The sequence below is a fragment of the Neopsephotus bourkii genome, unplaced genomic scaffold, assembly GCF_033783945.1.
Source record: "Neopsephotus bourkii isolate Nb327-2 ecotype Australia unplaced genomic scaffold, CSIRO-AGI_Nbou_v1 NB_53, whole genome shotgun sequence".
Taxonomy (NCBI): Eukaryota; Metazoa; Chordata; class Aves; order Psittaciformes; family Psittacidae; genus Neopsephotus; species Neopsephotus bourkii.
This window is the reverse complement of record NW_026900570.1, coordinates 5,829,857-5,857,311: the sequence shown is the minus strand read 5'-3', so window position 1 is coordinate 5,857,311 and position 27,455 is coordinate 5,829,857. Positions and strand designations below refer to the sequence as shown.

Here is a 27,455-nt window from a genome sequence, read left to right as displayed (position 1 = left end):
TTTTGTCTCTTCAGCACTATTAATGTTTAATTCTATGGTGCCTTTATATGTTCCATCAGAGATTCATGTTCTTTTAAATTAACAGGTAAGGTAAATGAATAGAGCACTTGCCTTGTCTTTTTTTGTGCCTGTGTTGGAAGGAGCTGGTTTTGTCAAGGGCAGCAGCATTATTGATTCTCTTCAAGAAGAGCATTCTTGTCTTGGAGATGTTCTGTGAAGGAGCATGCAAAGGTGGCTGTAGAGCTAGCTAACAAATGTGACATCAAGAGGGCTGTTGCTGGCACAGAGAAAAAGGCAGAAGAGACCAGGTGAAAAAGTAAAGAGACATAGTTTCAATAGTGGAGAATATCAAGTTTTAGGAGTGTGATTTCCCCTCCCCTCCCCCCTGCCGTGTGTGCGCACACATGTGAGGAGCTGTTATGTGCATTAAGCCATTGTGAGAAATGTGGTTTACATAGTGTTGTGTTCCTTGAAACATTTACTAGGAAAATAAATTTTTAGTCAGCAAGTTTGCATAACTCCTAGAAATAACTATAGAAAATAAGCTTTGGCAGCATTTATTCTTGTATGTAATAAATGATACTAACCTAACACGAGTATTGCAAGTGTCTTGTATTTGCATTCAGAATGGGCACGCAGGTATGAGTAGGAAAGGAAGGATGTTACAAAACAGGACGTTGTAAGGAAGAAAATTAACCCCTCCCCTGCAGTTTTGAAAGAGGCAGTAGTATGTGGAGAACTGAATAGAAGCAGAGTAAAAGCTACTTCTGTAGTAAAGTCCCTGCAAAGGTATTTGAGCAACATTGTTCACAAAGCAAGGGATAGGTATATTGAAACTAATACTGTTTGTTTAGTCAATATAAAACACGACATAGGCAGGTGGATTTCGCTGTGTAACCCAGTCATTAAATTAGGGAGGGGAAACTGATGTAAAAATTAAAGTTTGAAATAATGCTACTTTTTAAAAAAAGACAAAACACGTGTGCGTGCACCCTCTTCCCCCCCCCCCCCGAGCTAGTAGTACACTTTTTACAACATTTTCAGCTGGTACCTTTGATACACAGTTGTAAACTAGTGTTTTGAGGAAGTTCTCGTTTTCTTTTCCTATGCATTAATTCCTCTGTGCTAAACTCAAGGCAGGCTAGTGTGTTACAAGTCAAAACCAAAACCAATAATACTTCTGAAGCACTTTTTCTGAATATTAAAGCTTTGTGATATTTCACTTGGTCAATAAAAGTAATTTGGTGATATAAATACTGGATAATTGAAGAAGTGCTGTTCTAACAATCTGTTTCTTTCTCTTTAATTGTATGCTGGCTTAGAATGTTGCATGATAAAAGTGTTATCTAAAACCAGCAAGTTTGAGGAGCTTGTTAGAAATGGGAGACTAAAAGCTGATTTCTGTACTACCCATTCATTTAACGTAGCCAAGTTCCACAAAGTAGTGCAAGAGAGAAACAAGTTCTGTTAATTAGTTCATAACTGATATTTCTTAAATTTTATTCATGCTATGGAGCCGAGAGTTTATAATCCTTTCTTTCATTGGACTTTCATGTTTGTGTGTTCTCTGGTGTGTTGCTGTTACATACACTTTCTAAATGGGGTGTTACCCTCTCTATTAGGAAGCAGGCTACAGAGTCATACCTACAGACAACAGAGGTACTTTGGAGTACTTAAATTAGGTGTGACTGTAATACAGCCTAATTGTGCCATTAGGATAGCCATGACAGTGGTCGTTCTGTGATGTGTGCTGCTGCAGGTATTTTGTGTCTGGGTATGTGTTTCAGGAACAGCAATTAACTCCAAAATTGGAAGCCTGACAGGGGTTACTAATATGTGGCTAGTTACTTGGCCTAGATTGGAGGCCAAGGTGGACCACTGATGGTAGTCAATATGGCCAAGGCTAAGGTATTGTTTCAGGGAGTCCTTGTATCTCTTCTTTGGGGCACCTCTCTTGCGGCTACCGGTGGCAAGTTCACCGTAAAACACGATCTTGGGGAGGCGGTGATCCTTCATCCTAGAGACTTGGAGGCACACCATACATAATGCCGCTGACTCCTTTGAGAGTTCACGAAGAACTAGTCTCGAGGAGAAAAGACAACGCAGGAAGAATCGTGTCCCACCTGTTCCACCCAAGGAGACCTTCTGCTGTGTTTTTTGTAGCCGGATTTGCCTATCCCACATTGGCCTTCTTAGTCATCAGCGCGCTTGTAGTAAGCGTGGGTAAATGCCCTTCCCAAATCTTCGTTCGCGAAGTCAAGCCATGATGATGATGATGATGACTTGGCCTAGAACATCGCAGGGAATGGGGGAAACGCTGTTTTGACGCCCTGATGAATCACCAATTTCTTTGAGCCTTAATCTTTTCTAACGCTCATTTACCATGGAGGGCTGGGCTATGCATATTCTGGATCCTGTCAGTCCAGCTCCTTAATGGGGAGTTGAATGATGTAATACAAAAGGAATCAGTCGTTCATAAGCTGAATGGATTGCCACCTCTGCACTTCTAGCAGCTCTGTTGTTATTCACAAAAGGCTGTTGGCATGTAAGGAGCTGGTGTACCGGAGAGTATATCCTACAGTAAAGGTTTATTCTGGATTGTCTTTCTGGCCATCTAGAGTTCATGGTTTTTTTTGAGTTCAGTGTACATGTATTTAACGAAGTAAACTATACACAGCTTCTAGTTCTGGACTGTTGCACATACAGATAGGTAGAAACATAGATGCCTATAGATACATATAGACATCTGTCTGGCATGGTAATTTATAGTGAATTAGGCCCAGATTTGATTTATCTGTTTGGGATTCCTTCCTAAAATGACTATCATTTTCACTATTGACAAAAGCAAACACTGGCAATACAGACTTTGGAAATTACACCTTTAGGTGCTATTAGTACTTCACATGGGTTTTGTTCAGGAATATTCTGAGTTTTGAATGTAGTTGTCAAACATGTATTTATTTTTATCTAGAGCTTGTGCTGGGCTTTTTGCAAATCTAAATATTGTATTGCTTAATTTTGCTTTTAGATTTCTTGTGTTTTCTTGTACAAGTTGCACAAGTATTAGAACAGGTATCTGCTTAGATTCTTCCTCATACTGGCCTTTCCCTGCTACCTTCTGGAAATAAACAACAGTGATGAATATTAATACTTTACTGATGGTATTCATAAGGCAGACTTCTGTCTGTCTTAGTAATGGAGTTAGAAACTGCAAACAAAAAAAATTGTAGGTTTCTGTTAATCTGCTAAAATGTTTCTGTGTATTTCTAGGAAGACCTAATGTTCTGTAGTCTATTTCCAAGTATTTTGTAATTGCAGAATGTCAGTGATCTGGCAGAGAACCTTGAGAAACAAAATATTAGTTAAATAGTAATTATGTTGAGGGAAAAATATTTAACCATTTGATAATTTTTACTTGTCCGAAACTTAACGAAACACTTGTGAAGCTCTACAGGGATATCTTTTGGCAGCTTTATGGTTTCAGTTTTGGTCAGTATTGGTATCCATAAGAATGTTTTTACAGGTTGTGGTGCTGTTGCAGGTTGCTGCACAACCAAGTCTGACTCTGACTGTTCAAACAAGGAACTGGTGAAATAACAGGCCAATGTCCAAAGTAGCTGGATTTGCTACCCTGGCACTGAAGGCTTACGCTCAAACATTTTGATGTATCCTACTGATTTCTGATTGTTGTTCTAGGAATTAGAAAAGTAGAACAAAAAGTGAAGAATGCATCAGAGCACAGTTAAGTGCTGAGCTACCTTTATGTTTGGAATTTGCGATCTTATCTTGGAATTTCATTCCCATTCAGTGTTGTTGCTGCCCAACAGGGACAGAATGGTCAACATGTTGCTGTTTAAAGCAGCAAGGCAAACAATTTGGGCAAAATATTGCCTGCGCTGGCATGTCTCCAAGATCTTGCATTTGTGTCCCTGTTCCTGTTTAAAGCTTGTTGTCTGATTCTTTACAGTAGATGTCTAAAAGATTTGTATTACAAAGAAGGGAGTGGAATAATTTAATTTGTTAATGAAGATGTTGCAGCTTAGTTTATAATCTGCTTTGTTAGAATTATAACTTTGTTTCCTAATTAACATGTATTTTAACTGCCTGGATTCAAGAAATCAGTGAAATTTTTAGGATGGTCTCTGCCCAGTTATTTTGACTTGCAGGGAAGAATTATTGTCATTGAATCCAAGCTGAAATATTGGAACAGTCCATCCTTTAACAGTGAGTCAAAACCTGAATTACCAGTAGTTTTGATTACAGTGATACTCTAAAAAGGTGGGGTGCTCTAACTGTGAACAAATGTACACTCAGTAGGTGATAGCCTTTCATACAGCACTTTAAAAGCAAGCAAGAGTTGCTTCTGATTTCAGTGAAGCTTGTAACGAGGATGGTGGCTTTTTTCAAAAGAGGAAGTAATGCTAAAATGACTGGATCCTTTGGGTTAAATTCTATTTTTGGCAAAGAAGCTAATGAAATAATCATTGGCAAAAACATTAGCTTCCTTTTTTGTATTACAAAACCTTAAAGTTGAATGACGTTTCTTCTGTGAGTAGTTTAATTTCACTGTAAGTTTTGAAACATGTTCAGGACCAAATCTTAACAAACAAATCTTAGGTGAATGAATGCTTTTAAAGTAATGGGGGGGGGGGGGGGAACAACAACAACAACAAAAACCACCCCACACCAAAAAACCCTAAACCCCAGAGCCTGAGGGGAGTTCATCCTAGGCTGTTTGCTTTGCAGATGTCTTGCCTTTGCTGTTTATTACAGTAGTCTTTTCATAGTCCAGGATTATTGTATATATTTGCGTTGGAAGAAAACTCATTTCTGTACGTTTCTATTTACCACTGTAATTATCAACATCTTACTTGGTTCCATATATGCCTCTCACCTGGACTTTTACATTGCTGTAGACCTTTTTCTGTCTCATTTTCTTTGGACCTGTTCTGACAGAAAATATATTCTAGTAGCACTGCAACAGCTGTCCCATCGGTCTGCATGCAGTAGAATTCTGGAGAAGGTTTCTGCGTGCATTTGATTTTGAGACCCTTTTCTGCTTCCCTGCATTAGGCATTTATTGTGTGGTTTGAGAATGTGACCATGAAGAACTTAGCAGATCAGCTTTGAAGCTATGTATGTGTCTTTAAGAGTAAGTCAAAGCACTAAAAATATTAAAGTGTCCTAGAAGTTCCTTGTACAGTTTTTGACCTCCTCTTGCTTAAGCACAGAACTGATTGCAGACTTGAAACATGGCATCCAAATAGTAGTAATATTCTAAGATGATAAGCCTATTAAGACTTGTTAAAGAATGTCAGACTTCTAACCTCACCCTTGGAAGTGCCCTAAATATTAACCTTACAGCTTCAAGTGTTGTTTTTAGTCTTGTCTTTCATGATAAAATACTGCATTCTCTTCTGCCAACTCCTGAATTTTTCTGAAGAAGGTGGTATCCATAAAATCCTGCCCAGTAGAGCTGGGTTAGTTATTTTCTTTACCTTTGTGAACTGTACTGCCTAGAGTCACAGCCAGCATTGTGAGTGGGCACTGGCCACTTGCTGGTCAGCAGCATAGTAAAGTATGCGGGAAACGTAAAGATGGTGTTGGCAAGTTGGGAGGAGGAACATTAAGTAATTGAAACAAGGAAGTTTGTTGTTCCCAGCACTACTAAATTGACACTCATCATGTACAATATTTAACTCCTCTCTAAGCAGGTGCTAAAGCTGCTGGTACTTTGTCACCTGTTGTTTCTTTGAAGAATTAGGAAAGGCCAAATAGACCATCAGTTGCTGCATCTTAGCTTTAAAAATTTGAAGCCACAGTAAAGTACTGTAGAGCTTGGAATTGTTTTGTGAAAGAAACAGAATTTATAAAATGACAGATCTATTTACTGTGACGCCAGCACGCTGAGATGCAGTTGAGTCCATTAGCCAGCAAAATTCAGTATCTTTTCTAGTTTTCATTCCCAGTCAGGAATAGGTTTCAGTCTTAGAATGAAAACTCACTCTCATGATCGAAGTGCAACAATTTCTATCAACTTCACTGCTGTGTGTGAACTTCTAGAATACTTAGGTGTTGCTTCCTTCAGCGGTGGAAGATGAATCTCTGACTTCCCTTAAATATATAAAGAAATATACCCCTAAAAACCCCTTGGTTAAGTGAGAGCAAGACAGCTATGTGGGGAGGGAAGGGAAACAAGGAAAATAGCTTGCTATGCAAGATATTTTCATTGCGTAATAATTCCTCATGCGTGCAGGAGTTCCAAGAAGATATGATAAAAGAAGGCAGACTTAGCATCCAGAGTGCCCAAGTAAACTCACCTGCTAGAAGTAAGACAAATGAAGAATAGGAAGAAATTTCTGGGAACTCTTTCACATGTCTTTTTCCAATAGCCATGTTAATCTCTTCATGTGCTGTCTTGGTTGGCTATGGGAAGGGATTAATACAGGCTGGAGTTTTAAAAAAGTTACCTTTATTTAAACTATATCAGAGTACAACAGTTCAAGTGGATGGATTAGATGAAATTTTGCATTTGATGGTGATAAACTTCGGAACCAGATTTCTGTGAGGCTTTCCTAATGTTGCCTTAAGTGAAAAAAACATAATTTCCACGTCACTGAACAGTACTTGACATTAAATACTGGTATTACACTGAAAGCCTGGAATAGTCCCCCAGCTAATTTGTAGGTATGAAGATATCTGAAGTTATTGAGGAGCGTTGTCTTTCAGAGTAAAATGCAATTATCTATCAAAGATCACACCAAAGCATCTAGAGTTAATATTTGTGTAGTAAGTGAACAATTTTAGCAGTTAAAATATGTTAGTAAAAATACCAATGCTTTTATTTGCGTTGCCTCAGCTGTGATTTGTATTTGCAGATTGGAATCCCACTGCACTGGACATTGTGCAAGCACAGGCTGTTACCTCATAGCTTAGTCAAGCATAACAGGTAAATGCAGGTGGATTAGAGTGTTACAAGAATTTAATGTGAGCAGTGGTTTAGCATAATACATGATACTTGTACTCTGATGAAAACCTCATCAATTTTTAAAATATATTCAAAAAAATCTGGTGGAAGGAGGGAGCTTCCATCACATTGTACAGTTACTGTTAACCCACGTTACGCATAAACTTGCTTGTTTTCATACTTGGCCACTGTTTAGGCTGGTTGGTTTTAGAAGATTATGTGGCAAGTTAGTCTTCCTCTCTGATTAGGCTTATTTAACAAATATGTTTTCTATTATACTGCTTGGAAGCAGAAACAGATGTGAAATACTGCATGGTGTGTGGGTTACGGAGCTCTAAGCTTGTCCTTCTGTAGGTACTTTGAAGCATTGTTGCCCTGTGTTCAGGCTTAGTTGGTTTTCTGTTTCTTTCAACTCAGAAGAACAGTGGTTTGCATTGACTTGTTCTTTCACTCTTTAAGTCAGTGCAAGAATTCTGCTGGGATTTCTCTTGTGAAAGTCTTGCAGGTATGTTACTGTGTTGTCCCCCCATCCTGTGGTGCTTTGTAGGCAAGAGCAATAGGAGCAGCAGCAGAGTGATGTGGACTTGACTTACTAAGTTTCACTCAGAACTGCAGTACTTGGTTTGCAGTGCTCTGCTGCTGCTGGATTCCTAGTGAACAGGAAAGGAGGATTATTGGCATTAGTTGTTCAGCTTGGGTCTTCTCTACTACTGTTCTGGGAGGCCTAGAAGTAAAGCATGTGTGTAAGCAACTACTGTGTATTTTTCTGTTTAGCTGTTTATAGGAAAGGGGGATTGTTCAAATTTATTAAAATTCTGTTCTTGCTGGTTATGTTTTCCGTCCTGAAAAAGTATGAAGAGACAGCAGAGCTGGGAGACCTGGAGGAGGTCAAATGCTCACAAACCTGTTGGAGGGCGTGATAGAGTGTTTTAATGGAAAGTCATCATACACTGAGATACTTGCCTAATGTGCTTCAGTGGTAAATTCCTGATCTCTTTCCTGAGGAAAATCAAAAACCTTTTTGCTCCAGTGTGAGATGTTTTATGCTTTTTGTAGGCCTTGGTAATGAATGTAAAATTTGTGATGGTACAGTCAACTAGGTAGAACAACTTTTCAAGAGAAAATGGGGTTGTTGGAGAATTATGATCACAGATGCTTTATATTAAAGTAGTATCCTACCTTTCATTTTAGAACTGTCATGGTTTGGGTGTGTTACTAGAATAACTGCCATTTGAGGGGTAGACTGGCGTAATGCACAAAGGAAAGAGTGAAGGGTTTATTTTAATTAATAGTTTGTTAACTTTTTGAAATTATCTGGTAAAAGAATCTTACCTGACATGGTACTTATATAGAAATTAAATATGCATCTTTATGGATAACCTGCAGCGTGGTGATTGCTATTAGTCCACTTACAGTGAGGAAAACAAGCTTGTAGCTTTGTGATGGATGTGCTACATGAAGCAACCCCTGTTAATGAGCTGGGTTTCTTCATGTTATGTGCTTCAGCTTGCAGTCAGGAGAGTGCTGCTTCAGACTTGGAAACTGAGAACAAGCCATAAGCAAACTGAAAACTGCTCATGACACAATCACTCTTGTCTTCAAGGCACGTCATACTTTTACCAGGCACAAAAATTTCTTCCCAATTCCTGCTTGGTAGGCATTCCCTAGTGTTCTTAATTGGTAATGTTTGGGGGTTATGTTGGTTTTTCTTGTTTGTTTCTTTTTGCTTTCTGTTTGGGTTCTTTTGCAGAAAAGGCTAGATACAAGGAAAATAATCAGGGTTATTTGTTGACAGTGGTCATTCCATTATCTTCTATGTACTATCAAGATCTTTATTATTGTTGCTTGAGATTAGATGAGTGAATAAGGCTGTAACTCTTTAACATCTTCCCATTTTTCTTGCTCTTGACTGAAAGAGGGTTTTTTTTGCATACCTCTGTATAGAGTCCTTATCACTTACCACTATCATGTTTCTTTGGTATTTTATCACCTTTGTTTAGTAACTTATTGCTTGGTATCTCTTGGACAGCTAAGTACTGTAACAGTCTCTGTTTCTAGACTTGCAGCGTGATCGGTTCTGGTGTGTAGTTCCATCGCACAGGTTTGTGTGTCAGTAAATGATGGGAGTTGTGAATCACTTGTGAAACCTAGCACAGAAATGTTTCATAAATCTTTTAATAAGGAAATGCAGTGTTCCCTTTAAATAGCAAGGTGTACTGTTTCTCTTGAAATCTCAGCCATTCTTAGAGACTACATCTGAAGAGACAACTACTAGAATTGCAGAACAGTTTTGAGGGCTATCAACCTTATAAAGAGCAGAAGCTTTTTCAAAACCCTTGTGAAGTAGATGCAGCAGCAGCTCAAAATCATTTGGTCTGGTAGGGTTTTATTGTGAAATGTTAAAAGCATGCTGTATAAAGGTTTAAATAATCTTCTGACACAGTGTATTTCTTGCTAACACCCAGTTGCCACGTGTTTTAAAATGCCTTGTACCCATCAAGGGTCCTGTCCTGAGTACTCTCTGGGCGCTTATGTCCATGTTCCTCCTCAGTAACCAGAAAGTTGCAGTTTTGTTCTGGGTGTTGCCTGGTGGGTGCCTGGGCGTGAGTCATTTTGGTTTTTTTGCAGGAAGGAAAACAAACAAATCAGATGGTACTTCTATCAAGTTGTTTGAAATCTGACTATCCAGCCACCATGCTGGCACGTGCACTGGGTGCATGGACATTTTGAAACCATCATCTGGCAGGCTTTGAATGTCTGGGTTGCATTAAGCTTCAGAGGTGAATTTTTCAGCTCTTCCCCCCTGCTGTTTTGCTAGTTAGCAGTTGAATTCAGAGCCTTGTGATTTTTTTAAAAGAGTAGTGTATTCAATATTAACTTCTATAGACACATGATATGGCTAAATATGTATGTCATGTCAGCTTTTAACTGCTGTTGTGCAATACAGAGTTTACAACTGATGTAGGTACAGTGGTGATTGCAGAGATTGCCACCAGGGAATGCACTTTTTGGTGGTGGTGGTGTGTTTTTGTTTTTTGTTTTTTGTTTTTTTCGTTCACAGCTAATTTGTTCACTGTGGTAATGTAATAATTTCACAGTATATTTTCTTTTAAATATTGCCATGCTTTGAATGATAGATTGCTTGCCACATCTGCTCTGTAAAGAAACTGATTTCATGCTTTGAAAGGAAAATGGAAACCCCTGAGTTCTGTTACAGGCTTTCTGTATCAGAAAGATATAGTTTCATAGGGTTATTCATCTACAGAATGGTAACATGTGTCCCATACAGTGGGATGATAATTCAATTCTTACATGAAATCTTTCCTTGAAAAGCTTCTAAAACAGCTGCCTGATTAAAATTACAAGCTCTAGTTCGTAGCAGTATTCCTAATGCTAAACTGAAGGGAAACTTGCAAGCTTTCAGGATTAGGATTTGTTAGGTTTCCTTGATGATGCTCTGTAAGCTTAACTATCCTGTATCTGAGTTAACAGCTTTACCTGGGCTGAGAATATGATTAATTCTTGACATATTACATGTTTTGGGTATTCAAAACACTTGAGAAGCTAATAAAGAAAGGTAAACTTTATTTAAGCAGGAGTTAATGTATAGAATTAATAACACAGTTTTGGAAGAGGCATCTGTTATTTCTCATATCAACTATGTAATGTTCTCAGCAGGTGCTAAAACTTTTCAAAGCTGAGGTCAGTGGTAACTCTGATTTCTTCTGCTGAGGTGTAATAATCCTTGTGGATACCAAAGGGTGTGAAAGATGGTGAGAAAGTATGTTATCTCTGATAGTAGAAAGGGAGTTGATGGCCTGCAACTGGAAGTTTGTTATGAGATTTAAGTTAAGCAGTAAGTGCATCCCTGTTTTCAAAACATTTTAGGCTTTCTGGTGTTGCTGGAGGTGTATTTCTGTATTAGCCTTGTGAAAAGTTCAACTTAGTCTGTTTAAACTTTCTAAAATGTTTGCTAGGAAGAGTTCTGCACAAAGCCAAACTTAAATCTATTTTTGTTTGTGCTTACTGGAAGAGCAGTGAAAAGATCTTTTATTCTATGAGCTTTTTTGTTTTATGGTGTTGCTGTTTGCAGCGTGAAAGTTAGTTGTCAGCACTCGCATTTGTAAATCTCTTTTTAAGGGCTGATTACTCTGGGCTGAAAGTTGGCAGGCAAGATTTCAGCCCTAGAGCACTGTTTGAGGTTTTGCATGTTTTTAAATAACAGATCTATCTGACTGGCTTGATTGAGAGGAAGCATGCTGCTACTCATATTCTTGTAACTCTAGACAGCAAAACAGACTGAATAAAAGCACACTCTGAATATGAATTAGGGAAAATAGAGACTAGTAATAAGCGTAGGCCCTGATCCCCCTGCTTTCAAGGGAGGTTTTGGGAGTGTTGGTGGGGACAGCAGTGGTTTTGTTCGCTATATAATAATCTAGTAGGTATTTCTTCCAAGCTGTTGCAAGGCTGTGGTGTATAGTGATGCTGTTTGTATAAAAGTATCTTCAGACAGCTGAATATTAACTGCCGGTACTGTAAGATACCTAAACCTGAACTAAAATGCAGTGTGTTAGCCTGATGTCGGTACCACAATTCATGCACACATGTGGCTTTTGGATGGGAGTGATCCCAGTTCTGCTTGGCTTGGCACCCAGGTAGAAGTGACCATATGGTTATGTGTACTCTATCTGTACAGTCCATACAGTATATGCTGTGGACTATTGCTAGTTTGTATCTGGTATCTTCTAAAATGATGAAATTCTCATAACAAGATGTATTTGAAACTATTTGCCAGTAAAGAAACATGGTGTCAACTTAAAAAAACCTCAGCAACAAAAAAGACCAAACAAAACAAAAAAACCCCATCCACAAACCAATTTCTTATTTGTGAAAGTGGCTGTGGATATTGCAGAGGGAAACCAATAGGCTGAAATATGTGCTACCTATGCTTGGCCAGATGGTCTCAGTCCCTCCTGAGTATATTTTTGTAACTCCTCAGATTTACCACTGCTGAGTGGTGCCCACAGCGACAGATCTGTACAAGTAGAGTACTGTACCTGTTTGGTTTGTTGTACTGAGAAAACAACTGTATTAAGGTGCTCTTCTCCCTCCTGTTGCAATTACCGATCAGTGTATTACAGTTTGGGGACATTAAGGACTTCTTGTTTAAAAGTTGCATGGTTTCTAAAGAAACAAGTTTTTACCTGTATGCTAAATATCTGGGGATGAGAGTCTTGCCTGCTTATCAAAAGCAGTTCAAACTTGGTTTCTAAGCTTCAGGAAAATCTATGTGATATCTCTGGGATTAGGCAGTTGTGGAAATAAGTATTTGCATGTCTTGAAAGTAACTTTCCTCTTGACGTAATACATCTGGAGTTGATGAGCTTGACTAATTACTGTGTGAAGACCAAATGGCAAGCCAGAAGGAAAAATGAAGTTTTACTATATGTGTTTACAGAATTGAAATTATACATAATATTACAAAACTCTGATTGTGGCCTTCTAAATCAATTCACAAATGCAGGCTATTCTGTGGACTGTGACTAGACATAGTTAGTGGAGGACACTGATTTTATTTTTTTTTTTCATAACTCTTTGCTGTTGAGTAGAAATACTCTTTAAAGCATATTTAAGAGATTGTGTGCCCCTGAAGGTTTTTTCTTGTGGGTTTATTTCTTTTTTATAAATTGAATGAAAAAAATTTTAGTCCACTTCTGACAGCTCCATGTTCTGCTGTAGGTACTGCTACCTCTGTTCCAAATAAATCTGCTGACTTATGTTTTTCCCTTGTATGTCTCCTACTTACTGCAGCAGCGTATGTTTATGCAAAGATAGGGTTTACCAGTCAGCAATTCAGTGCATCTTTTAAAATGGTGGGCAAGTTAACTCTTCAGTGGGATGATAATCTTTATTGCTGCTGCATTCAAATGCCACCTTTAACTTGATTGCTAATTTGACTATTAAACTAGCATCAAAAGAGGATAAACGGTCTTCCAAACTATCACTCCTGATCTGTAGCTTCTAGTACTACCACATATTGATTGTGGTTTCTGTAAATAAACCTGAGTATGGAGATGCATATCAGTACTAATGAAAAACATGCTGAAACACATCCTGTGAAGAGCCTGTAACACTTTGTGATTTTTATGGTTTTTCTCCTTGAAGTAAGACTGCCTTTTCAACAAACAGTGTGTTCTCTGACATGATAGTTCTGGAAACCTACAGTCATATAAGTTTTATGCTTTAAAAGACTGGTAAGTGGCAACTGGTAAGTGGAAAAGTTGATGGCACTAACTTTCCAGAACGGCCCTGCACATGCAGTTGCTTTGAAGTGCATCACAGCAGATGGGATTTTGCAGCAGAGCACTTGATGTCCTGGAGACTTGGAGCAGTGTGATACATTAAGAGAAGAAAATTACAAAGGGAACTCCTTCTGTGTTTGGGGTCTTCCCATATGGCTTACTCATTGGCAGAAAGGCAATAGTTGGTCTTTGTTAAAAGCATGGGAATAGAAGGCAAGTTGAATATCCTTTCAAGCAGATTATTACAGTATCATCTCACTTGTTTTTAGAGCCATTTTGATCCTTAGTGATCAAAATGCAACTTAAAAATACGGGTTTGCATTGCAGTTAATAGAAATAATTTGTTCACAAGGTAAGTGGATTTAGTGTAGTGTGTATCACAACAAATCTGTGTAATGAGAATGATTATTAATCTGAGTAATCCAAACAGAGTTATCTAGAGCTTTTATCTAGACCTAGCCTGTGATAAATGTCTTGTATAATCTCATCTAAAGGACTTCTGAAAAGCAGTAGAATGATGTGCTGCTATTATTGCTGGTGGCTTGCCCAAGTAATCTGAAGTTGCAGTGTGCACATCGCAGTTGTGTGTTGTCTATCAAGTTGTCTAACAACTTGTCTACCCTCAGCTGAAATGAATGATTTAGCTGAATATTTTGTGATTGATGGCCAGTCAGCAAATACTTTAAGTACGTATGTGCAGTGGAACTTTAGTTTGTTAGACTCACATGATCTTAGCTGTTTGCCTTCCACAATCCATAGATTTACAAAGTACTGGTGCTAACACTACATACCAGAGGATGGAAGAGATTGCAGCATGACTGGGAATGATCCTAGGAGGGAATGGGAATGTGTGAAAGAGAAGCAGGCAACAGAAGGATGCAAAGAAGTACCTTGGCATTGATTTGAGGATCAAAATGCTGAGTAGGTAACATAATTGCTGTCAGAAACGTGTTTGTCTTTCTGTAAATTAGGTTTAGCTTGTGAATCTGGACAAATGTGCATGACTAAATTTAGTATGAAAAGCAGTGGAGATTATATACAGCAAAGACGAAGTTTAAGAAGTCTCTTGCTCTTCTTAGTAAAATATTAATCCAGAATTTAAAAGGATAAACCCAATGTCTTTCACAGAATATTAACAGAAGCATTCCTCAAGAAGCTTAGACACCTTCTGCAGTGCTAATGTGCATAGAGCGTGGGTTTGAGGAACACGGAGTCTAGCTACTTGCTTTCACCCTGAGGATGATTTTCTTTGTTATTTTATAAAATACAAACATCTTGAATGAATTCCAGACTTTCTGCCATGTAGACTGTGCGTCTGTTCATGTGTGTGTAAGACTGTATGTGAAGGACAGTGTAATTATTGTATTGCCTTTTTTTTTTGGTGTTTTTTTGTCTGTGCCATTATCTCTTGATTGAATAGTTTTTATTCCAAGATGAGAGGCTGGGTGTTAGGAAAGAATACTTCCGGGAACACAACAGTGATACAGCGCGTGTTTTGCCTTCAAAAATATATTTTTCATTCTGTTCATCTAATCTTGAGTATTTTGTCCTGTTGGGAAGGTCTGTATATTGGTTCCTTCAACTGTGTGTGCAAAGCATCTTGTCTCCTGCATATTCCCATAATACAGGTGCTTGAATTGGTTTATAAGCGAATGTCATAATTGTACATGAAAGTTTTGGAATGTATTCCATCAGTTGTATGAAAGGGTTTTGCTTTTGTCCATTTCAGAATATAACATAGAGGAGATTCCATGGAAGGCTGTAAAGAAATACTCCAGTCATTTGGAGCTCAAGTTCTCTAAAAGGAGCTTATCTGCTAAATAATGGAATCATCCATGTATTCCAAATATTTACCTTTTATTTTTTTCTTAAGGAAATTGTAGAGAATCTCACCCTGAAATTGTCACCAACTTGAAGGCAATACATTTCTCTTGCATGTTGTTACAGATGTAGTACTGGAACTTCTATGTGAAGAAGTAACTCAAAAAGCATATTAAAACTCGCTCATATTCATTTTAGAAAAGAAAAATGTAAAAATTACACTGTTTTTAAACCACAGTATTTTCTTTGAGACTTCATGCTTCAAATGGGTTTTTCCTGGGTATGTTTTTTTTTGTTTCACTTTGTTTTATAAGAACAGAGGGTTTTTTTTATTTAATAACTATTAAATAATAGCATCAAATTTCAAAGTGAAGTCGCTGTCAGACTTTCAACTCCACTCAGTTTTCTACTTGTCTAATCAAATAGAATAACATTTTAGGATGATGGAGCAGAAAACTTGAGTGTTACTATCTAGCAGACCTGTTGTTAATGTGCTTGAGATTTGTGATGATTAAGTGACTGTGAAAGTATTTGAAGACAAAGGTTGGTTTGTGACTAAATGCTCCTTAATAACTGAAGTAAATCTACCAGATGGTGTGAAGAAGCCATGGTTTGAAAACCAATGTGGAAAAGTGAGAAGCAAGTGAAATTTTCCCAGTGGATTTCCCTGCCCATTGCTGTGGCAAGTGTTTGTCTGTACTCTCAAGGCAGCCAGTGACTGGGAACTGTGTATATCTGAGAGATCGCTTTATGCTTTTGCCATAACATTTTCTCTGAACACATAATGCTGACTGCGTTGCGTGGAAGTTCTTTGGACCTTTGGTCTGAGTCAGCACGACAGGTCTGGAATGGCTGTGAGTTCTCAGGAATTTCAACAGTCACTTACAGAATCTTTTGTTTTTCTATTTCCGCAGCTTACAAAGGTGACCAGTAAAGTTCTCTCTGAGCAGCCAAAAAGCAGACAGCTCATGACTTCTGATCAGGACACTAAAGTTGTGGCTGAACCGCAGGTGCAGCAAGTACAAGAAGTTAAAGACAGTTCTCATCTAGTAAGTATTTTAATTACACATTCCCCTGGTATAAGTGTTGAACGAAACAGGTTTTTTTACTATGTCTTAATCAAAATTGTATCTTGGAATGTTTTAGAGGACAGTTGGCTGATAGCATTACAACATAAAATGCTGGAACAGAGCTGTTGAAGGTGGCTAATTCTCCACACTGAGTAGGAGCCTGGACTTAAGTTTTCTTTAGTCCTAGGGGGGATTAAAATAAACTGCAAGTTACAACAATTTGCACTTACTTAAGGTACAAAGCTTTTTAGGCTATGCAGAAGTTTTCTGAGTTAGGTTGTACCTCACACATTACCATGTGAGGAAAATGCAGGAAATGCACTTGGCATGGACCTGTAAGTTGAAAAAAGTACAAACCCATACAAATAGGAAATTGCATTCTGTAACAGGAATTTTGCTCAGTTAGTTCTGCCAAATGGCACATGCTACTGCTTCTGTGCTACTCTGCAGGATCCAGGAAGTTGCTTTATGGGGTGCTTTTGGCAGATCATACGGCAGATAGTACTGTGTGTTTACATGTTGCAGTAAATGTTTTGAAGAAGATTGGATACATAATTTGTGTGTACGCTCTACTCATAACACTGTATTTTCATCTTTGAGAGTTAACTGCATATTGGGAGGAATGTTTCCTCTTGGGACATCTTGAAGTGTTTGGTTTTGGTGTGTTCTGCTGGGCACTTAGCCTGTACTATGCTAAGTGGCAGATGCTTGTTACTTCAACTTAACCTTGCAGCAGCAGAAAATGCTTGCTGCTTCAATTTATCCTTGCAGCATGCACTAAAGGGCATTTTGAAAATGCTCTAAACTTGTGCTCTCTTTTGCTAAGCAAGCTGGTGGGTTTTTTATTTATTCGTTTCTGTGCCCCCCCTTTTTTTGGGTGGGGGAATCTCTTCTCTCTTGTACCTTCTCACATGTGAATTGTCTATTTGATAGTAGTGAAAAAAATGAACCCACTTCTGTAGTTCTGTGCCATAGTTTTGTGATTTACCCCCCCCGTACTTGAGGCATTAATGTCAAGAAACCAGTGTGCAAGCTTGAGTAAGAGACTTGCAGCTCTGCTTCAGAAGTCAGTCCAGTTTCAACAGGTGCATTAGCATTAAAGGTGGTTTGATGGGTCTTCACATGGCTAGTTCTTCTAATTTAGCATACTTAAAATTTTTGTAAAACTACATGTAAACTTGAACCTAAATCTTAATTTCAGTTCTTTACTGGGAGAAGGAGAGTAACAGTTTCTTTCAATTTCAGAGAACTTGTCTGTTCTTCTCTTTAGTAGAGAAGACTGGTGTCAATTTAGGTATCTTGGAATGTATCCATAGTGCTATAATGGTGCATTTCAAATAGCTAATTCTTACGAGATTAAAGCTTTTCCTTTGCAGAATATTTTATTCCAAATAGATGAGACCTGTAGCATATTAAGCTTTTTTTCAGTTACACCATTATCATACTCTTGTATGCACAGCATCAAAAGGTCGTTCTGTTGTAAGAAAATCATTACCAATATACTCTATTAAAAATGGAGTTTTCAAGATTGTCCCTGTTCCATAATGGCACGCTTGCATGAGTAAATTTTTCTAGTGCTTCATGTCTTCACTTACAAGTTTTGGGTACAAGTCTGTAGTTTGAGAAATCATCATGGACTATAGGAAGAAGTTAGCAAACTTAAGATCATTAAGACACTTTCATCTTTCCCAAAACATGATAGGAATGAGAAAAATGGAGGTCCTGACTCAACTGCATTTAGCAAGTACATGCTTCAGACTAACTGAAAATCACCTGCTCTTTCTTGTGTGTCGTTGTTTTGAGATCAGAGGACTAGACTGCATAAAGGAATAGATTCATGCTTGTGGTATTCCCTGCTTCAGTGCGTATTTAATATGGGGCCATACTGCCATGATATCTAGTCAGGTTTATAGGAGTATTTTTTTAATAGACTGAAAAAAGATTGCTGAATTACATTCCCTAGTTCTTTTGGCTATGCTGTTCTACTGGGATCTGGTGATACCTATTACGAGTGCTTTTGTGGCAGTTAAGGAAGAAAGTTGTGGAATTTCTACTGGAAATTTTAATACACCCCTGTAGATCCTGGAAAAATAATTCCCTCTATGCTAGTCTTAATTCTGAAGATTATGTAAGTATTATTTATTATGTCTTTAAACACTAACACTATTAAAAAATTAACAATATTTAGATTTTCCTAGCTGTGTCTTTAGTTCTGTCAGTTTTCTTTGGCAGGAACAAAACACACGTTCTGCTGTTAGCAATGTTGAACAGACAGTAGTGAGTGAACTAAAAGTTTTGGTTCTGTGATGGAAAGCCACAGAAGTCACTTTCCAGGGTTGGGTATGTTAATGATACTGTGGTCACTTGTTTACTAACAAGTTTTCAAAGGCTTAACCTCATGGTGAGGGAGGCAAAGTAATTTCTTCTGCCTTGAAGTAGCTATGAAATTATATGCTGCTTAATGCCTAATTGTAGATTGATCACAAGCCTAGTATGGTTCATTTCCAACAACAGCTCTGCTTGAATGTGGGTGATTTTAGTAACATTTAACAGCAGAGTTTCAGTAGTTTGCATGCCAATCTACAGAGGAAAGTTGGCAGGTTGAGGGTCCTCATAAGTATCATGTTAATAGTAGCATACACTTATAAGTTGGAGGTAGATGATTTTGAGGATTTTGGCAAATTCTTGGCACTGATAAATTTGAGAATGAAATGTACTGGTATTTCTGGCTTCCTAAGCTAGAGGTGGGCTTTGTCCCTTCAGGTCACTTTATCACCTTGTCATTGGAGCTGTTTGGGTTTTTTTTGTATCCTGATTGACAGTTGCTCTTTCTGAGAAAGCCATGGTCAGACTAGACCCAGTCTAGTTTAGTTCCCTAAACACAGAGAAGTCAGTGTTTAAGAAATGCTTCACTCCCTTTTGACTCACTTCTCTGTTCCCTTTTTTATGAGTGATGCTTCACTACTAGAAATTTGAGGTTACTCTCATGAGGAAGAGGCGAAGACCCAAATCCCATGGTGGAGAACTTAATTGTACTTCCTAAAATGTTTTTCATAGGACGTAATATGGAAGGATGTCTCAAGCTTAGAGCTGTTAGGTCATGTTATTCAAAAGTCCTTTTGCAATACATTCAAGAGTAAGCCTTGTAGAAGGGACTGAGGAAATAAACTTCACTAGTTTAATATAGGATCCAGTGAAAATTCAGTGTTTCTGTAATCCTCAGATCATTTGACAATACACAATATTACATACAGTGTGTGCTAATTAATAGTTAAGTAGCAGTTTGTATAACAAGAGATGACATTTAATAATTCAAGAAATCCTGAATAGATTTTAACAAGAGGTGGGAGCATTAGACCTTAAACTGAACATATAAGGTATCAGTGTCATGAAGTATCAGTACTGCTCATTGTTTGTTCTTTCTGTCATGTTATTGTGGGGTTAGAAAAGTGCTGAATAGTTCTGCACCTGTAGTTGACTTCTAATCCAGTGTTTGATTGCTTTAATGTGTAAAATGTGTATTTAAACTCTTAACAGTCCATTTAACCTTGATATATTGGAGGGAAAGTTAAAAAATCTGACCGGCTGTTCAAAAAAACCTACGCTAGTGACATTGTGAAGTCTTTTGTGATGATGTTCTTCTCTTTTGCCTTAACTGGAGGTGGGCATGACTAGGTACAGTTGCATGACTTTATTGTAGAAAAAGGATAACTGAAGTTAGATGTCAGAAGAATGGAATGAGTAGTTTAGACTTGTGCTATTGTAACTAAAGCTAGACTGTATTTAGAACTTAGGTCTCTAAGACTGTGTATCAGATAAACACTTATTCCTTGACAAGGAATCAGTACATGTAGAAATGAAAGTAGATGGGTAGGTATACTTCTGTTAATAAGTCATGTTGACTTCTTGCCTTCTGCCTAGGTGTGTGCAGCACATAGGACCAAAGTACTTATTAAAAAAAGTTGTTAAGGTTATGAAAGTGCTGCTTCATAGCAGTTTTGTTTCATGGAGAGACAAAAAGCTATTTAGGCTTTGAGTAGATGAGAAAATATAGCAGAGCCAAAAATATGTATTAAAGAAAAAAAGAAAACAAACCACCAAAATAAGCAAACCCACTCCTCAGCTGAACTGTGCTTGAGGTGGCAGAGCACAAGTTCTGTTGAAGTTCTTTTCAAGTCATGTGGTGGTGTTTAGCTTAGCCAGAAGGATTTTAATGAGTCTTGGGAGTTAAGCAACTAACCTCAGGTGATGTAGCATAACACCAGTGTCATTTTCTGCTTAAATTTGTTACCCCCACCCCTTTCTTTATGGTGATCCCACAATAAACAGCATTGAGAAATGTGACTTAATGGGCAGTATAGGTGCTTAAAAATAGAAAGCGTCCCTGGAACTCTTAGATAAAACTAAAGGAACAAGTACAAAATGTGCCTTTGCACATCAGGAGAAGGTACGGGAAAACTGGAAGAAGGGTTTGCTTGCCTGAACTGCTTCACTTATTTTCTCCCCATTAGTTGATAGGAGAAGTGCTTGTTAAGGCACTAGGAAAGTGGACTTTGGCCTGGTCTGTCTTTTAAAGGCACTTGGATCCTCTCTAGAAAGCACATAGCTAGTAATAGTTGAATCGCAGGGCTGGGGGGGGGGGAGGACCTTGCTATTTGTTTACCTGATGAAAGTATTCTGAGTAGTTGTAAACTTTGTCAATATTGCTGTGACTTGGATCCTCTCTAGAAAGCACATAGCTAGTAATAGTTGAATCGCAGGGCTGGGGGGGGGGGGAGGACCTTGCTATTTGTTTACCTGATGAAAGTATTCTGAGTAGTTGTAAACTTTGTCAATATTGCTGTGACTTTATGCTGACATTAAAGCCAGTTGAGTTCTTTGCTTGTGGCATTTCTTCAAAAAAGCTAGTACAAGTAACTCCTTCCCCCTTTCCGTGTTCTTGGTTCCGGGGAATGCTAACTAGAGGAGTGGCTTGGCATAGTTTTAAGTCTGGATCCAAGCATGTTGAATAACTTTGTCCCACGGGAGAATTAAAAAAAAATGCAGCAGATGGCAGCAATGATGCATCAGACTTCCCATTCTTAAGAACAATGTGTCTGGAGGCACTTTGGGGCTTCACATGTTGGATAAGCTGGGGGGCAGGGTAGTCGTCCTCTTCCCTTTGCAATTTCAAAGCAGACTTACTGAGGAGGGGATGTATTCTCTGGCCTTTTCAGCAATCTTTTTTTATGGTCAGAGGATTAGTGATGAATAGGTTTCCCTGAAAGTTAGCCAATATGTTTCTTTCACATATACAAACCTGAGTCTGCCTGTAGTATTTAATTTTATGTGGCATCCAAATAGATCATAATCTGATTTAAGAATATAAATCACACTGGGTTTTGTGATTCATTTGTCCTTTGAGCAGAATATTTGGGGAGAAGAAGCTACACTGACATCTGTGTTACAGATTTGCACTTTTTTTGTTAGAGTATATATCAAGAGAAGTAGGATAAGAAATTACTTGTAATACCTTGCAGAAGATTCAGAGAAGAAAAGCATTTCATGCTGTGTAAGGAAGAGCAATTCACTTCTAGTCTGTTACTGCTAAACGTGAACTCTACTATTGTTGCTGCAGGAGCACTTCATAGTGTCTGCCCTGTAGACTGAAGTGAAACATTTGAATTTCTGGAGTGCTTCTGCACATGCTCAGTACTCCCTTGTATACTTGCAAGTTACTATCATCAGATTGTGAACAGTTAGGGATAGCAAAAGCTTCTCTTCTGGTTCATTAGTCTAAACAGATATGCACTTAGTTTACTGACTAGATGTGAATAAAAGAGGAAGTGATGTGTAATTTATTTTTATGTTGACAGTAGTAAATTTGCTGTCAGAAGTAAAGCAAAGGAGATGGAAAGGAAAAGGTGACTGTGGGCTTGTCTGGTAAAGATGATTGGGTGGGTTTTGTTTTGTTTTTTTTCTTGGAATTTTGGAAACAAATCAGAAATCTTGCAGTGTGATGGTGACCCCACAGGCAACACAGGTAAAACTAAATCGTGTCTCAAGCCTTGTATAGGCTGTGTGAGTTGCTATGAAGGCAGCTGTTTAAAGTATGACAATCAAAAGAAAATGTAATGATAGTGGGCTATTAGAAAATGGATCTGTGTTTACTCAGCCTTTATGCTGCAAGCATAGGTTGCAGTAGACATCAAAATAGATCTCTAATTAGTTGAAAGGCAACTACTTTAATTAGCCTTAGTTACCCCTATGTACTGCTATGTGAACACAAAAAAGGCAAGTTGCCAGGCTAAAACTAGTTCAAGTACATCTTGATTAAATTTAACATAAGGTGGACAACCAATTGAAAAATAACTGGGTTATGTACAGCTGAAAGAACAATTAAAATAGAATTTAAGGGTCTGTCTTTTCTTACTTTATTCTGTGCTTTCAGTATTTTAAGTAACAGAATAGCATCATTTTCTGCTGATACAATCTGCAAGATCTCTGAAGAATAGGGTCCAAATTTCAAATAGCAACAATGGATTTGAGAGGAGGCCTCAGTGATGTAGGGATATGTAAAGGCAAATGAGAATAACTGTTTAGAACAGAAAAGGCTGCTTGGTGTTGTCATCTTTTTACTGGGTTTTTATTTTTAAGGAAACAGAAGCACTTTTTTTAGCAAGTAAAAGAACTGACAGTAGTAGCCTCTTACAATATGTAAGTACATGTGTATAAATATGTTCTAATTGTTCTGAGGTCAGAAAGAAGTTATTTATGTATAACAGAGAGAAGTTATACTGGGGACAAACTTTTGGAAGAAGTAGTGTTTAGTCAAACTACCTTTTAAATCCACCTGAGTTTTTTTGTGAGTACACAGTGTTTTTGAAGGTTGGGTATAATCTGCCACAGTTAACATGAGATGACTGATGATCTTAAGGCTCCCTAGCGAGTATGTATTCTTCTTTCTTTTTTTTTTTTTTGGTGTAGATAAGTTTAAAAAAAAAAAGGCTTGGAACAGAATTAGCTTGTGATAACGTACAATGACTGTTCAATGGAGTACATGAGACCTTATCTATCTTTAGCCTGCTTTTCCTAAAGAAGTAATCTTGGTGTAGGTTCAACTCTGGGGGAAGGGAGGGGAAGGAGAAAATGATCCAAAGTATGTTTGATCTAATAGCTTCCACTAGTTTAATCTTCCAAATGGATTTAAACATGTGAAGCCAGAATGCATTTATCCTTGTATAGAAAGCGGGAGATGTACTAAGTATGAAGGTGAGCATGTTTTTGGCACACATGGACGTTGTGAAATATCTCATTTAAATATTCCAATGATTTGAATAAAGGAAGCTCTTCAGGAAATTAAATAATGGAAGTTCATAGGACTTGGTAACAGTTGTAAACGGACTGTAATCTCATTAGAATTATTTGGCTTGAATATTACAGTGCATATGATGAAATACCAAAACATTGCTCAGCAACTGGGATTTGGACTTTGAGTGGCAATGACATATGAACCCCGGCATGGTTCTAAAGTGTGCTATTTTTGGCAGCTGGGTGTTAGCTTGTCTCCTCAGTAGCAGTAGAAAGTTAGTTTAGTGTATAAAGGAAGGTGATTTGCAATGAGAGGACTCCTCTGACACAACTTATTAAACATGGGCTGCTGCTTCAGTAAAGAATTGAGTAACAACACAAATGAGGAGAAAACCAGCTTGTTAGAAAAATCTGCGGAAGAGGAAGCACCAAAGTCAAGGATAAGTAAAACTTTATCTTCGATTTTAAGAACTGTGAAAAGCCAGGATCTGCATACAGGGGGAAGGACAGCTAATGGGGCAGCTGCAGTAGTCGGCATTGAACATATTCATAATGATGATTGCAGAGAGTCAAATTCTAAATTTGGGGTCTGGGATAGAAAAGCAAAATATCTATCATATGAAAGCATGGAGAATACTCCTTGTGATAGCTCTAGGAGAACATATGGTGGACCTTTTAGCTTCTTTAATTCCTTTAGTCACCTTCTGAAGGTCTCTGGCACGTATGGAAATCTGCAGAAAACTGAAGAAATGAAAGATACGGTTATTCAAAAAGAAGCATCTAAAAAATCTAACAGTGCTAAAGGTCAGCATATGAACTATGTAGAAAGTATTAATAGTAATATTAATAATGGAAATGTAGCTGCAGAAGAGCATTGCTTGTTTGATCATATTTGTACTTCGCATGTACCAGACATGGTGGACAAAGGTTTACAGGGTGAAATTTCCTTAAATAGAAATTTTCAGGGGGATTACGCAGTTACATGTGACTATTCAAGGCAGAATGAAACAACAGTTAATGTTAAAGACTGCAAGAGCGACTGCTTACAAAAAGTTTCAGCTTCAGATAGAGAGATGTCTCCAACATTTCCCTATCTTGATGTAGACAACAGACAAAATACAAAAGATAGGGAGTTTTACAGTATTTGTGTTGTAGATGCTGAAGATCTGAAAGGGACTGAAGAGGTGCCAGCTACTGTGCATGAAGAGACTGCAGCAGGCATAGATAACTCAGCTGTTACTGATGAAGGAATGTGCAGCATGGCACGACCTCTAGACAGTGGGGGAGAATTTCCAATGCAGCAATCAACACATGTGGAAGCTAAGTTTAATTCACAGAAAGAACTGTTTGAGTATAAAAAATTGGATAGGTCAAGCATAAAGGAAAAAGAAGCAAAGGAATATTGCAGCATAAACATCCAATCTTCTTATGATAACTTACTGGCTAACAGGAGTCAGGTACATGGGTTAAATACTGACAGTACAGTAAAAGATGGATTAATAGTGAAAGTATGTGATGAAGTCAACCCTGAGAATGAACAGGAGGAAATACATACAGGAGGTGATTCTATCAGTTGTAATGAATCTTTCCACAGAGCTTGCGATTCTGTAAAATTTGTATGTGCTGCTGAAGGGGACCGATGCACCCCTAATTCAGAAAACATGAAACATGGTGATTGTACTTCCAGTGTGTCATTAAACACTGGAGTATGTAATTCAGGAAAAAATAAGGAAAGTCTTGTTTCTGAGATGGTACCGTTTGGTTTAAGTAGGCATTCCTCGAGTGTCGTAAGGGAAATAAATACTAAAGAGGTGGCAGATAACATGAGGGGTAACTTTAAATTATCATTAGAGTTAGATGAAACAGACAAAGATGCTTTTTTGGTGAGTCAACATGTAGAAAAACTTGAAGAAGACTACTTCCTAAAGCCAGAAAATGAAGTAAACGCCAATGTGGAAAAGAAAACATTTCAAAGAACGTTTGGTGATGACCATATGCTTGCATCTGCCTCCAGTGAAAATCACAGTGTTTTGGAAGAATACTTGGAAGATAAAGAGAAATGCACAGGTACAGTTTTGCGTAGCAGTGAAGCTTCAAGTATGATGGAAATATGTGAAAACTTGGAAGAAAGTTCTGATTTTCAAACACAAATTAAGGGTTGCACTGAAAACAGGACATCAACAGAAGCTGCAAACCATAGTGGCATGGAAGAAGATGTCTCTGTGAGTATCACTGAGCTAAAAGGCAATTTGCTTGAGGAAGCTGGTAGCTTGAGCAGAGTTCAATCATGGGTAAGTGATGGCACTTTGACATCTTGTGAGCTACATAACACAGGCACAGATGAAATGTTCCTAAAGAAAAACAACCTAGAATCTCAGATTTCACAAGAGTCACCAGGGAATAAAGGTAAACTGTGCAAATATTCAAATTCAGATAGCAAAACCAGTGTCTCTTCTATGTCTGTGGAACATGAGGGTATGAATAAAATGAACATGAACTGTAGACAAGATGAGCAACAGGATACATATTCCTTCCACACAGTGGAGAATCAATGGAATGTGGGGACTGATTTAGGCAAAATAGTTGGGGATGTAGTAGAATCTACGAAAGAGACAAAATTTGAAGCTCGCCTAAATGAAACAATTGATAACAAGGCCAAAAATGTAAAACAGAATTTGGATGCTAATGTTATTGATTGTGATAAAACCATCTTAAATTGCAATAAAGGCTTAACTCATGATGAGGATAATTACTCTAAGTCCACTGTACCTTCATCTTTGGACAATTTTATGTACAAGAGTGTAAAATTAATAGATGACACAAAAAATCAAGAAGATGCTGGTAATCTCTTGCATAAAGCCCATAATAGTTTACCTTCATTGTGTCAAAATGCATGTTGTCATGTGTGTGATAAACCAGAAGAGACTGAGTTATGTCACTGTGTCAATCCAGAGCCAGAGGTTGGGAATACCCAAGTTCCTGTTGGACCTTTTACTGAAGTAGAATCAGAAAATAATGAAAAAAGTGTGTGTGATGTAAATGAATGCAATCTTCAGCACAGTGAAGTAGAACAGTGTGTCAACATCTGCTCAAAGGAGGAGGACCTCACTGGTTTTAGTACATCAACTGGGAATACAGAAGCTTTTACCACAGGGAATTTAGAGCAGTTAGAACTCAAGACTACTGAACTGAAAAGCACCAGTTACATAATAAATGCTCAAATGAATGACTTGACCACAAGTTGGGAACAAATGCAGTCAGATCACAAGATTTTCTCAAACAAAGAGCTTGGAGTTTTTGTTGACCCGGAGCAGGTAGACAAATATGCTGCTACTCCTTCCTATGAAATACATAGGGCCTCTCCTGGTGCCTCAGGATTTCAGCAAGGCAGTGAGCTGTGTGTATTAGGTCTGATGAAAGATACACCAAGTGACCAAGATCACTCCTATGAACTGGACAGACAAAATCCCCACATTGAAATATGGTCGCATTTCATCAGTCTTCAGACTGGCAGTGCTGATTGGACAAATCGGCTGTTTTCTGACACCGTTATTGGTAGTAATGGTGAATATCTGATGGGCTTTTTATGCAATAACGCAGTTTCTAACAATACAGTGAAGAATGACAGACCGTGTATAGTTAATGAAAACTTCCAGAATGAACCTGAAGATTTAAGAGGTGCTTCATATGCAGTAGGAAGATACCCATATCAGCTGCTAGCACCAGAAAATGTTGCTACTTGGGGATGGCAAGATAATGATGAATTTGTAAGTATTCTGCAGAATTAATTTGATGTTTAGTTTAAAGCTGAAGCTAGGAATTTGCATAAGTCAAGACAAACCGTGGTTTCATTATAGTTAAATACAACATGTTGTTTTGTTCTGAAGCTGACTGCTGCTCTCTCTTTAGCAAAACCGAATTCTACAGAGAATGTAGTATCTCAAAAAGTTGTTGAATACGGATATAGTTTTTTTCTTTTTAGCTCTGTTTGCCCTCTGTGAA

General features: G+C 38.0%; 1 protein-coding gene across 8 annotated transcripts in view; it reads left to right on the top strand.

Annotated features, from left to right (window-relative positions):
- The window catches only part of LARP4B (La ribonucleoprotein 4B), a 55,483-nt gene that overhangs the window by 2,556 nt on the left and 25,472 nt on the right, over positions 1 to 27,455 (top strand). For 2 of the 8 annotated variants that reach the window (XM_061349563.1, XM_061349556.1), the window contains exon 1: positions 23,154 to 27,220. In XM_061349563.1, the coding sequence (XP_061205547.1) occupies positions 23,795 to 27,220 (3,426 nt within the window). In that variant the 5' untranslated portion in view covers positions 23,154 to 23,794. Of the gene's footprint in view, positions 1 to 16,007; positions 16,143 to 23,144; positions 27,221 to 27,455 lie in introns of those variants that run through there. The other 6 variants (XM_061349609.1, XM_061349576.1, XM_061349601.1 and 3 more) reach the window with 6 other exon arrangements.